A 12,492-nucleotide genomic window follows, 5' to 3' on the forward strand; every position below is an offset into this window, starting at 1 on the left:
ATGTTGCTACATTGATACAACAATACGTTAGCACCGATGACCAAGATTTGCAAGAACACTGGCAGCGAGTGACCCGTGGGGAATTGCAACAGCCGAAAACTGTCGAGGACTCAACAACTGGAAGGCTTGGACTGTGACGGGGTCACACAGCACCTTGCGCTAGAGGAAGTTATCTTCCGAGAGTATACAAACTCTCAGTGAACGGCAGTTCACAGGTCCCCTCTTTAATTAAAGAGGGCGAAGTGACCTAAATAAGGTAGATTGTAAACTGAGTATATTTATAGGTAGGTTAAGTTTGAGGTTAATACAAACTATCAGTTACCTATAGAAATGCAATGTCATAAAACCAATGGTTGGTTTTGAATGACCTTGGTACCTTGTACCAGGAGTATGACATGTCATACTCCTGAAGTGTGAAGTGTCACACTTCATGTAACCAGGGTACACTTAGTGCTACGTACCCCGTTACATCCTCCCCCACTTAGGTTCGGTTTACCGACCAATCAGAATGAAGAGATGTTCGTCACAAACTCTCATTCTCAAAGTCGAAAACCATCGACTCGGCCGCGCGAGCGCGGCGAAGGCTCACTTCACAGTTAGAGCCTCGAGCAGCAACCTGTGCGCTCTTCGTCAAGGTCTCCACTTCGACCGTTAACATGCCTCGTGGCACTGCTAAGAGCGGTGCTAAGACACGCTCCAAGGCTGCAGCCGGTAAGGCGCAGGCCAAGAGCACTAAGCCTCACGGCAAAGGCTCTGCACTCAAGGAGGCTACTCAGGTGGCCTCCGAGGCGATCGGATCCTCGGGTGACGCGGCTGCGGACAAGCGCGCAAGCAGGCGCCGCAGTCCGTCGCCCTCGTCTTCAGACAATCGTCCGAACCCTCGGTTCGTAGAACATGAGTTCAACTCGAGCAGTGAGGACGATGTCGAGTCCGAGAGCACTCATGATGCTCCTGCGGGCTCTGTGGGAGGGCACAGCCCAGTGCCCAGTGAGCACAAAGAAGACAGCGTGCAGTCGTCCGCTAGTGATCACGGTGATCACAGTCCCAGGACCTCTGTGCGCTCTGAGAGTCCGGCCGTTAAGGCTAAGGGCACACCCAAAGCCGGTGGCGATGAGGAAGGGAGTCCTCGCAAACGTCTCTCACTTGCCGAGGGTCTTGCGCGCGCTAAGGCCTCTAAAGCCGAAGGCGCCAAGCCCTCAAAGAAGCGTACTGCCTCTCAGTCTCCACTCCGCGAGGAGAAGGAGACTCGACGCTCCTATCAGAGTCTCTTCGACTCCTCGGATGAAGAGGAGGAGAAGGAGGAAGAAGAGGAAGAGGAGGGTGCCATTGTTGAGCCCCGGGAGGTCTCGAATGACCTCGACCAGCAGCAGGAGGATTTCCAAGCTGCCCAGCGTGTGCGTGGGGGTTCGGTGGCGGCACCCGTCAGCCAGGGAGCTGCCATCAACTCAAGAGGGTATTGGCCTCCCGAGGAGAGCTCTGGGGCTGACCTCTTCTTAGAGCTTCTCGTCGCTCCTCGTGGCCTTGTGGGCGGCCACACTTCTAGGGGCATCTATGAACGAGCCCTTGTTCAGAAAGAACAGTTGTTCGTCGACAACGTGGAGGCTGCTCGGTGTGTGCTTCTCGCGCCACACCGCATTCCCCTTAAGGACTTCACGACTTGTCGTAAGAAGCCCGAGACCCGGGGTGGTCTCTATCCTGTTTGGGGATACCCCTGGGTTATGCCCGAGAACTGTCCCACATGGAGTTCTTGTGAGGACATGTTCTGGGCGTGGGTGGAGACTCTCAAGTACTCGCCCACGGAGTTATGGGAACTCCATGAAGATCAGCAGCTGTCCCACATCCTGGACCAGCGTGATCTTCGTGTGAGGTTTGCCCACTTGATCAGCAAGCGTATGCTGCCAAGGGACATCCTGAAGCGCGCGGCTTCTAGCGCTCACGATGAGCGCGGGTACGGTATGTATTCATTATCCGTACCCCGTTCGGGCAAGAAGCCCCGGACTACTTATGAAGCTGCCGCCGCTTCTGTTCCCAGATTGCGACAGCCTTCGGGCAGTCAATCAGGAGCCGTTCAATCGGCTCCCACGAGTTCTCGGAGTGGGCATAACCCCTCCACTTCACGAGGAGCTGTCGCTTCCCGCGACACCGTTGCTCCTGGAGGATCCGCTCCACGTGGAAGTGGACTTCTCCATTCCGGTCAAGCAGGGGCGGAGGTGCCCTCGTACGAGTACGAGTACTCGGCGCCTCCCGAGAGCCACTCTCGTCCGAGTGCTCCGACTGCGGGTCCGACACGGGACCCTGAGGTTGACCGCCTCCGTCAGCGTGTCCTCGTGCTTGAGATTGCACTTGGCCTTGGGACTGGCGGTAATGCTGCCGCCCAGGCCGGGAATCAGGGCGAGCTCGCTCGTCTTGCGGGTCGCCTGGACCTGGTGGAGCGAGAGGTCGCGAGCCTTCACCTGCGGGTGGATCGCCGGGCCTCTTCGTCCGACCTGGACGAGGCCTTTCGAGTGATCCGACGGATCGAGGCTTTGTTGCCACGTCCGGAGCCGCCTGCGGCACACTCCCAGACGTACGCGTATGGTGCGTACCCGGCGTACTCAGCGTACTCGGCGTATGGCGCCGGGGTCCGTTCGTATGGAGCCCCTCCGGCGTACGGTCTTGACCGCAGCCTTGCCGTCCCGACCGAGGCTTGGGTGCCTGCTCCGACGCCCTCGTCGACGTCTGTGACCGGCCCTCGCTTCGAGGAGCTGGGTCAAGGGGGGTCTGCGAGTCAGCAACCCCCTGCGGGTCAAAGTACCGCTTAAGACGTCCGACATAGAACGTCGGGTGCGTCGTCATTGACTTTGGAAGGTCGATGGTGTACGACGCACCATGTCTGGCCAGGACTGCAAAAGGTCCGATGAAGCGGTGCTTCAGCTTGTTGCTGCCGACAGAGCTAACAGTGTCTAGAGGTAGGTTCCTCGTGTCTAGTAACACTAAGTCACCAATCTCAAATATACTTAAGTTTCCTCTTCCTTGTTTGTCCGAGTACTCCTTTTGTTTATCTTGGGCCGCTGCCATGGCATCGCGGACCCTGCTGACAATGTTCAGCTTGGTATCCATAAAGGATTCCACCTGTTTCCGCAGCGAAACTGGCCTCACATCCGAGACCTGGGAGGAAAGGGCTTTCCGAGCCTCTCCCCCACTTAGAATAGAGGAGTCAGTGTCTCCTCGAAGAGTGAGAGGCACTCTGGGGTGGCATAAGCCGTTCAAGTAGAACGGCGTGAACCCCGTGGACGCGTGCACCGCGTTGTTGAGCGCAAACTCAACAACTGGGAGCTGCGTCGACCACGTACGTGGAGCTGCCGCGCACACACTGCGCAGAGTGTCCTCGAGCACTCGGTTGACGCGCTCTGTTTGGCCGTCGGTCTGCGGATGATCCGCAGTGGACATCTGCAGACGAGTTCCCAGTAAAGGGAACAGCGTTTTCCAAAACGCAGCAGTGAACCGCGGGTCTCGGTCCGAGACAATCATCTCCGGGAGACCGTGATAGCGGAACACGCCATCGACGAACAACCTTGCGGTTTGTTCGCCCGTCACAGTGACGGGAACTGGAGCAAGATGTACCATCTTGCTCAGCCGACACACGAACACCAAAATTCCGGTGTTGCCGTGTCCGTCGGCGGGAAGCCCAAAGATGAAGTCAAGACTCATCGACTTCCAACAATCAGCCGGTACGGGCAGGCTCTGTAGTGGAGCCGAAGAGTGCCCTGCGGGTTTGACCCGCTGACATGTTTCACATGTCTTAACGTACCGGGCGACATGTGGGTCCACCAGAAGGACTGAGAGACCGACAGAAAGGTCTTCTCGCGGCCCAAGTGGCCGCTGGAGGGCGCGTCATGCGCCTCCGCGAGGATGTCGAACTTCAGATCCTCGTCGTTGGGTACGACCACCCGTGGAGGATCAGTGGGCTCCACCCGGTAATAGAGGAGGTCCTCCTTCAACTCATATCGGTGGAGCCGTGAGCGCTGTCGCGACGAGAGCCAGTCGGACTTCGCGCTCGTTCCGGCCTTAAGGAACTTGACGATAGGCGCAACAGCCTCATCGTCCCGATACGCCATGCGTATCCGATCATATAGATCTGTTGTCACCCGCGTGATGTGGGCCAACTCATAGTCGGGACGCCTAGAGAGGGCGTCCGCAAGCACGTTGAGCTTGCCCGGCTTGTACTCGACGCGGAAGTTATATTCCGCGAAGAAGGACAGCCACCTCGCCATCCTTTGGGAGAGGTGAGGCGAGTTAGTCGCCGTCCTCAAGGACGCGTGGTCTGTGTAGATCACAAAGGGCGTAGAGCCCAGAAGGTGAACACGGAACTTCACAAGGGCATATTTCATTGCCAGGAGCTCCTTGTCATGGACAGGGTAGTTCCGCTCGGCGGCTTTGAGCTGCCTGGACTGGAATGAGATGACTCGTTCCTGTCCAGCCGTGTCGTCCTGCAGCAATGCACACCCGATGGCGTAATCGGAGGCATCGCAGACGACGCTAAACGGCTTCGTCTCGTCCGGCAGAGCCAGGACAGGGGCCTCTTGGAGACTGGCCTTGATGCTGTCAAAAGCATCCTGGTGCTCTTGCTCTCAGCGCCAGTCGACGTCCTTCTGAAGGAGGCTCGACAAGGGCTTAGCGAAGCCCGCGTACCCAGCGCTGTACTTGTGAAGGGTAGTTGGCCAAACCCAACCACTTTCGAAGATCCTTTCTGGGATCGGGGCGTCGGCCATGCTGCTATGGCCTTGACCTTGTGTGGGTCAGCCCGAGCGCCCACGTTGCTTACGAAGCAACCGAGAACTTTGATCTCTGGTGACGCGAAAACGCACTTGTCGATGTTGGCGTAGAGCTTGTTCGCTCGCATCACGTCCAACACTCGACGGAGGTGTCCTAGATGCACCTCCATGGCCGTCTTGCCTCCCTCGGCACGGCTATGGACGAAAATGTCGTCGGAGTACGTCTGTACGAAGGTACGCAAAGGGCGGAACAATTGCGTCACCAGGCGATTGAACGTCGCCGGGGCGTTCGACAAGCCCTGCGGCATGACGAGCCACTCCCAAAGCATGCCGCTTGGAGTGCTTACCGCGGTGAGCGGGATGTCACTCTCTCGCATCAGGATTTGGTAGTATCCGTCTACCAAATCCAGCGCACTGTACAGTACGCTCCCGGCCATGTTGTTCAACAACACATCCTTTCGTGGGATCGGTGTTTGGGCCGGCACCGTTGCGTCGTTCAGCTTGTTATAAGCGTGAACCAGACGCCACTTTCCGTTTGGCTTACGAACGCAGAAAGTCGGCGTCGAGTGCGGGGATTTCGACTCCCGCACCATGCCTGCCTTCGCTTTCGCGGCGAAGAAGGCATCAATGACCTCGCACTGTTCGCGCGGGAGAGGCCATTGCCTCGTGACACAATACTTTGTGCCGGGCACGAGATCAATCTCGTGCCGTACGCCTCGATCCGGTGGGAGTTAGGTCGGTGGGTGTTTATTCACCACGTCCGCATACTCCGTCACCAAAGGATACACCGGATCCTTGGGGTTCTTGAGAATCTCAGAACCCAAGCGCGCCTGACGCTGCTTGTTCATGTCTTCCAGGACGTTCTCGTCCAAGACAGAGGAGGAGTTCAGCTCCTCCTGAGTGGTCTCAGGTCTCATGAGTACCATCTCAGCGATCTCTCCAGCCTTGAGGTTGGCCAGGAAAGACTCAGCCGTCATTTCCTCGAGGTTCAGTATCTCTGCAACCTCTGGCAACAGTTCCAAGTGGACACCAGATGCCTTGACCGGTTAATCCCATCTCGGCATTCGAAAGATGTGATAACTCTCTTCCACCCGTCTTGTCGGAGGAGGCTCGGACCCCTAACTCCCGAGTCGCTTGAAGCGTCGTCGATTGTGAACGTAGTTCGGATCCCGACTTGAGGCGGCGGCGGCGTCTTTGTCGACGGCGTCTGTGACGAGGAGCTTTGCTGACCACGTCTAGGGATGTCGTCGCTACGACATCCGAGGCACTCGTGGCCTCGTGTGGTACTGTTGTACCCACACAGGAAGCGTGTTCAACGCCTTCCTCTTCAGTTAAAGTCTAGGCGACCGCGTGTGGCACTGTGTTACCCACACAGGAAGCGTGTTCAACGCCTTCCTTTTCAGTTAAGGTCTAGGCGACCGCGTGTGGCACTGTGTTACCCACACAGGAAGCGTATCCGACGTCTTCCTCTTCAGTTATGGTCTGGACGACCGTGAGTGGAACTCTTTTACCCACTCTGAACACGCTGTTCTCAGTGTTCATGACAGCTGCAGCTGTCTGCGGAACTAAGTTACCCGCCTGTGGACCTAAGTTACCCACTTGGCCGGCGCCTCTTCTGGGCGCGGCCACCATCAAAACATCCTCGGAGTCGTCATATACGTCGACGACTCCCAAGCATCTACCGGATGGTTTGGTACCCTGGCAGCCCTCGCGGGCGCCCCGGGTCCTGACAGAGGTGGGAACATGACTCACCAATGCTCTGTCGGACTGCGCAGGGCGGCTGGCACCGATTGCCTTGCCTCGCCAGTCGATCCAGGGCTCGTGCTTCTCAAGCCAGGGCATGCCCAGGATCATATCATATGGATCCATATCGAGAACAGTGAACTGTTCGAGGCTGTCAAAGTCTTCAAACTTGACAGCCAGATCCACTTGGACGTTGGGGACAGTGACGACCTTCCCGTCGGCCAGTCGCACTGACACCGTCCCGTTGCCCTTGCTTTCTCTCAAAGCATCGGACAACTTGTTGCTGTTACGAGCAGCCGTCTGGCGGCGTGCGAAATTCTTCGACGCCCCAGAGTCAATCAAAATTCTAAAGGGGTGATCGTACCCCCGTACACATCCGTGTACTACGAGCAACCCGCCGCTGCTCTTCGCCGATTCGAGAGTGCGAAGACTCTCAGAGGCTAAGTCCTCGTGGTACGCGCCACCCGCGCACCCATCACGAAGACTTAGTTCTTCCCCAGTAGGGCGCCCCGCCCCAACTGGTTCCCTGCGTTCCCCTGTCCCCGGGATCCTGGCTTTGCCAGCGACCCTTGAGGACGGGCTTAGGGAAGGACCGTCTGCGGAGTCTTTCCGCGGGGCAGTCACGCTTGAAGTGGCCTATCTTCCCACAGCCGAAGCGGCGGATGTCGCGCTGTTCGGCGGACCCGAGTTCCATGGGAGCTGGTCCGTTGGGGCTTGTTCGACCGGGAGCCGACAAGGAACTCCCAGGCCACGCTGAGGCCGGCGTACGCGCCTGGCGATGGCTGTACTCTTCTAGAAGAGCCACTTGAATCACCTCTTCAAGGGTGCTTGACTGCACCCGGAACAGCTGAGTGCGTGCGGGGCCCACTCGAAGGCCGTCCATGAACACAGTCATCTTGATGTGTTCATTGAGTGGGTTTCCCACTAGGGACGCCGTGAGCTCCCGTATCTCTTGCACATACTCGTGCAGTTCGCGTCTTCCTTGTTTACACGCGAGGAAGCGCGAACGCTGGCGGTACTCGTAGTTCGCCGGGAGGAACGCGGCTCGGAGCTGTTCGCACAGCTGAGCCCAGGATGTGAAACATCCAGGGGATGTCGCTTCCCGAGTGTACACCCAACTCTTAGCACGACCGCTAAAGGTTGGAGAGTGCAAAAGCAACACGCAGTTGCTCGGTCGAGATCAGAGCCGCGTCCATCGCGAGCTCTACTTCTCGGACCCAGAAGTGAAGGTTCTCGCCTTCCTTCCCTTCATACGGCTTTACCTTCAGCCGTATTGGCTTCGGGTGAGGCGGGTTTGCTCCCGCCGCCAGAGCCTGCAGGTTCTCCCGCACATGCGCGATGAGGCCCTGCTCGTACGCGTCGAATGCATTGACGCGCTCGAGCTGCTCAGCCGGTGTTGATACCACCAGGCTCTGCAGGGCCTCCATCCCGAAGATGCCTGCCATCTTCCGAACCGACTCGAACTGAGAGTCGTTCATATGGGAGAAGTCGTTCCTATCCATGGCAACGAACTTCGGAGGTTCAGGTAGTCTACCCGCGATGGCGTGGATTGACTACAAGTGCTACCAAGTGTGACGGGGTCACACAGCACCTTGCGCTAGAGGAAGTTATCTTCCGAGAGTATACAAACTCTCAGTGAACGGCAGTTCACAGGTCCCCTCTTTAATTAAAGAGGGCGAAGTGACCTAAATAAGGTAGATTGTAAACTGAGTATATTTATAGGTAGGTTAAGTTTGAGGTTAATACAAACTATCAGTTACCTATAGAAATGCAATGTCATAAAACCAATGGTTGGTTTTGAATGACCTTGGTACCTTGTACCAAATATCCCGGAGTATGACATGTCATACTCCTGAAGTGTGAAGTGTCACACTTCATGTAACCAGGGTACACTTAGTGCTACGTACCCCGTTACATGGACGATGCAATAAGCATCGCAAAGCCAACTGGAATAGACAACCTTCAATGCGTCAGGCCGAGCCTGGCATTATGGTTGTCGAATCTCAAGAGCCTAACAGAGGTGGTTCAACGGATGCAGTGAATCAAACATTAGTGGACCGACCTGGGTTTGAAAACCAACAATCAAATTCGTCGACGACTGATACCCCTTCTCAGCAAGCACGAAACCGACAAAGAAGTCGATTATCTTCAGGACAGCGCTTATTCCCAGCGGATACCGCCGGTGGAGATCATGTCGGTCGACGAAATCGCTCGCGAACTGCTGGTGCCGACCATTCGGCAGCCAGAACCCAGCAGGATGCAGCACATTCCCGAAGACACCGAAGGAGAGGAACGTTTTCACTAGACTCACAGGAGACCAGGCAGTGCCTACATGGTGCTTGATCTGACTGCTGACTGGGTGTTTAGAAGAGAAGGCGTACTTTAGTGGCGAAAACTTCGCTTTAGAGGCAGTGTGGTGGATTCCTGATATCAAGCATGCTTCCGCCATCTGTAGTGACCCTGGAGTGCACGAGGCGGGCCGAATACATCTTGGTCAGTGACGTTTCCTCACGTCATTTATATAACAGGCGCTTTTAGCTAGCATCCGGTTGGCCTTGTGAATTTACTGGAGGCCTTACATTTTCAAAACTGCACCGCTATGTGCTTGAGAAAGAAGGGCAGCCTCAAGTTGTTCCTGACTCTCACTCTACATTTCACCAGCAGCCAAAAAAGCTGTTGAATATACTAGGTTATCACCTGCCTTGCCGGTGTATTTTTCTGTTTCAACTCTGGAAACTAGTACTCAGACTTGCCAAAGCCAACAGTATCTTATTTTGCTATTGGGTAGCGCAGATTCGTTTCTCACGGGGAGGCGGATGTACATTCTAAGATATACTATTACATTCTAAGATATACTACATCTCGATACAAAACTAGGCAGTATATATAAAATAAAATCATTTTGTGTTTGATATTCTAAATTTTACCCTAATGGAAGCCGTTTAGAGACATGTAAAAAAATTGGTTTTATAAGCACAAAATGCTTAATACGCTCTTTTCAAATTTCAAGTCTAAATTGCTCTTATGTACAGTGGTCACGGTAATGAATCTCATTGAAATTATTTTGTGTGGAGTAATTGTTTTATCTCACACAGCAATTGATCTCCGTGAGAGTATTAATGAACTCCATTAAATAGTGTTTGGTAGAATAAATCTCATTGCTATTATTTTATGTAGCCCTGAAATTAATCTCACATCTACATGTACCCCCGAACGCTACCCGTAGACGACTGTACGCATGAGGAAAGCACTTGCCTCACTTTCCTCCGCTCGCCGACCAACACTAAAAAAATGCCAGCTTCCTATCGCGTTCTAGCAATCTTATTGGACAGAGCTCTTATTTGAATCATAAAGAAGTGCAATTCTTACTTTATTTTAACAAATGACAAATGACGACTACGCTCACAGTCTAAGACAGTTAATATTCGTTGTTATTTTTATAATTGCATTTTAGCTGCCTAACGGAGATGACAAATTGTGGTACATCGGGCTCTCTGAAACCACTTTGCTGTTTGAGTGAACGCTCGAAAGCCTGTCAACTGCGACAGAAGAGTCATCACTTCTCTCCTTCTCTAGCAGATCTGCCAGGGTGGCACCGAAACAAAGCGGGTGTTTCTTTGGGTGATACATCCAATAAATCACCAGCTGGACAACACCGAGTGCGGCACAGCAAACGTTTGTCATGAAGAGAAACCATAGTCCAGACATGGGTGTGCACGTGGTCCACATCGCGTTATTGATCGTTCCAGCTATCACCATGTGGATTGGAATGAATATTCCTGTCTTAAACCTTATTACTTTTTGATCTTTAGAAACGGAGAGCTATAAAGCACCAAGGTCACACACATTGCAAGATATCCCATAATATCGCTCACCTGGTTTCGACTGAGACTCGTAAAGACGCTCATCCCCCCGAGTACCGTGTACAAAAAGTTATGATCGACAGAGCACCTGCGTAGACGGCGATCACTTTCCCAGCTTTCCAGCGATCTGCCGTGTACCGGAGGAAGACAATCATGTAGCCAGTCGCGATGAAATCCCCACACACAAATGTCGTGAATACGGGGAACCAATTGCTCGTCAGCAAACCCTGAAGCGTCCACACATGACAACGGATACGAGGGAGACGATGTTGGTGTTGCCGATGGACTTAGTCTTGTAGATCTTGTAAACGGCAGGTGTTGGGCTTAGCGTCATCATAAGCGACGTACACGATGTGATCACGCGAAAAGCAGCCTCCACACCACTGGTCATTTCAGCTCCGATAGAAATGCACTAGCTGAATCTGTTCGACATAAACCATAGCATAAGGTAGAGTACCGATCACCGTCGCCGAAGGTATTTCCTTTTTTGTCGCTGGTGTTCAACTTTGTGTTTCTAGCAACGTCTCCAGCGAAATGATCCGGGTATTTTCAAATAATTTATTGCAGATGAGGAAATAATTGTGTTGTTCTCCATACTCCATCGAGGTCCAAGGACAGACCACTTCTTATCATAGCTTTGCGAGCATAGGTGATAACGGACAAGCCGTCGGACGACGACATATACATTGCAGTGGATACCCCAACTGGATACGCCAAGTGCTCATAACACTGGTGTTGTCAAGAGCGATGGTCTGCCATTCGCGCCGTCGAGCCTGTGCATCAAGGACAGCTTACAACTGACTACTATGGTACTTAAGTATCCCTCGAGTACTTTGTCACGCTGCCTTCGGGTGCGGAGAAGTAGTCTCTCCGTGGCAGAACGGCACACTTCGAGCCTGAACAATCACTCGAAAGCAGCGTCGATCTACGAGGCATTGATGTTATCAACCCACCTGCGTCTACCGCGACGTTCGTGAACAACGAAGTAATGATTCTGGTAAACGAGATGATAAGCTCACTCCAATTGCTGGAGCTATGGTCTGTAGTCTCTCCGTGAAATACAAGAAGCGCATGATCGTCGGGAGATGGTGTTCAACCCTAGCATTCTCTTCCTGGACGAGCCGACGAGTGGTTTGGATGTGCGCTCGGAGAAGAAAGACGGAGCAAGCCTTCGTGCTGCTCGCAATAAACGCAAAGTGCCTGAATAGTTATCAGAAGCTTGACTAACTCTTGGCTTGAGTAAGCCAAACAGCAGCACAATTTTCAGTCAGCCGCGCAGTGGTATTGTACAGCAATGCATCGTGCTAACCGCAGAAGTTGCTGGCAGCAATTTGCTGGAGAGTTTCGAGTCTGCTCGTACTACGTAGCACTACAGTATTATAGAGAACATCATCGTCATATTATTTGGTTCTCTTCAAGAGATACTTGTATAAGGCGAACGTTGGAGCCGAGAGTTGTCGCGATGGAGCAACGTAAAACTGATAAGTACTACCTACGAGTGGAGGAGTCTGTGAGCTCTACAATTGCCTTTGAAATAGATCATTGTTTGATTTAGCGCTATGTGTTTAAAGCTCTTTGTTATAACTTCATGGCTTGCTTTTTTTGACAGGCCGAATTGTTTTTGTCTTTCAAGAACTACAAGCCTTACGAAGAGAGTCACTTCAATAAGATATGCAACGTAAGTCGAATGATATCATTCAGAAGCATTTTCGTCGTAATGCTGGATGCATGACCTTAGTTTTGTGCTCCGTTCGATTGGTGCCTAGTTCTTCTTTATAGTGCTGGCTTACCAAGTTGACGGTTACACTACGAAAATAAAAAGTTGGTGGTGACTCCTGTTTCTTTAGTGTCAGTGCACCACTTATCAGTGCGTAAACTCAACCTTACAGCTCCAATATTCACTTTTGTAGTTTTTCCCTCTTCTCCTCCACCATAAGCAAGATCAATAGTGAATACAAGATATCAACTACAACTGAGATTAATAATGAACTTTGAAAAAGTTTGTTCACGTGAATTATTCTCAACAAACCTGAGTGAGATTATTTAGTGTATGAGATTATTTATCAACTTAGATTAATTACCGTGACCACTGTAGCATAATGCAGTTTATGAGAAAAAAATAAGCTGCATTA

The 12,492-nt window shown here is 52.9% G+C and overlaps 1 protein-coding gene across 1 annotated transcript; it reads right to left on the bottom strand.

Moving 5' to 3' along the window:
* Positions 1-9,947: 9,947 nt before the first annotated feature.
* On the bottom strand, positions 9,948-10,515 carry PITG_12735 (MtN3-like protein; the record flags this gene model as incomplete). The annotated part of the gene is made up of 3 exons (XM_002900082.1): positions 9,948-10,280; positions 10,331-10,400; positions 10,442-10,515. 3 exons carry the CDS (start codon positions 10,513-10,515, stop codon positions 9,948-9,950), a joined length of 477 nt encoding a protein of 158 aa, XP_002900128.1.
* Between the last annotated feature and the right edge of the window lie 1,977 nt (positions 10,516-12,492).

Source organism: Phytophthora infestans, genomic scaffold (genome assembly GCF_000142945.1).
Source record: "Phytophthora infestans T30-4 supercont1.27 genomic scaffold, whole genome shotgun sequence".
Classification (NCBI taxonomy): Eukaryota; Oomycota; class Peronosporomycetes; order Peronosporales; family Peronosporaceae; genus Phytophthora; species Phytophthora infestans.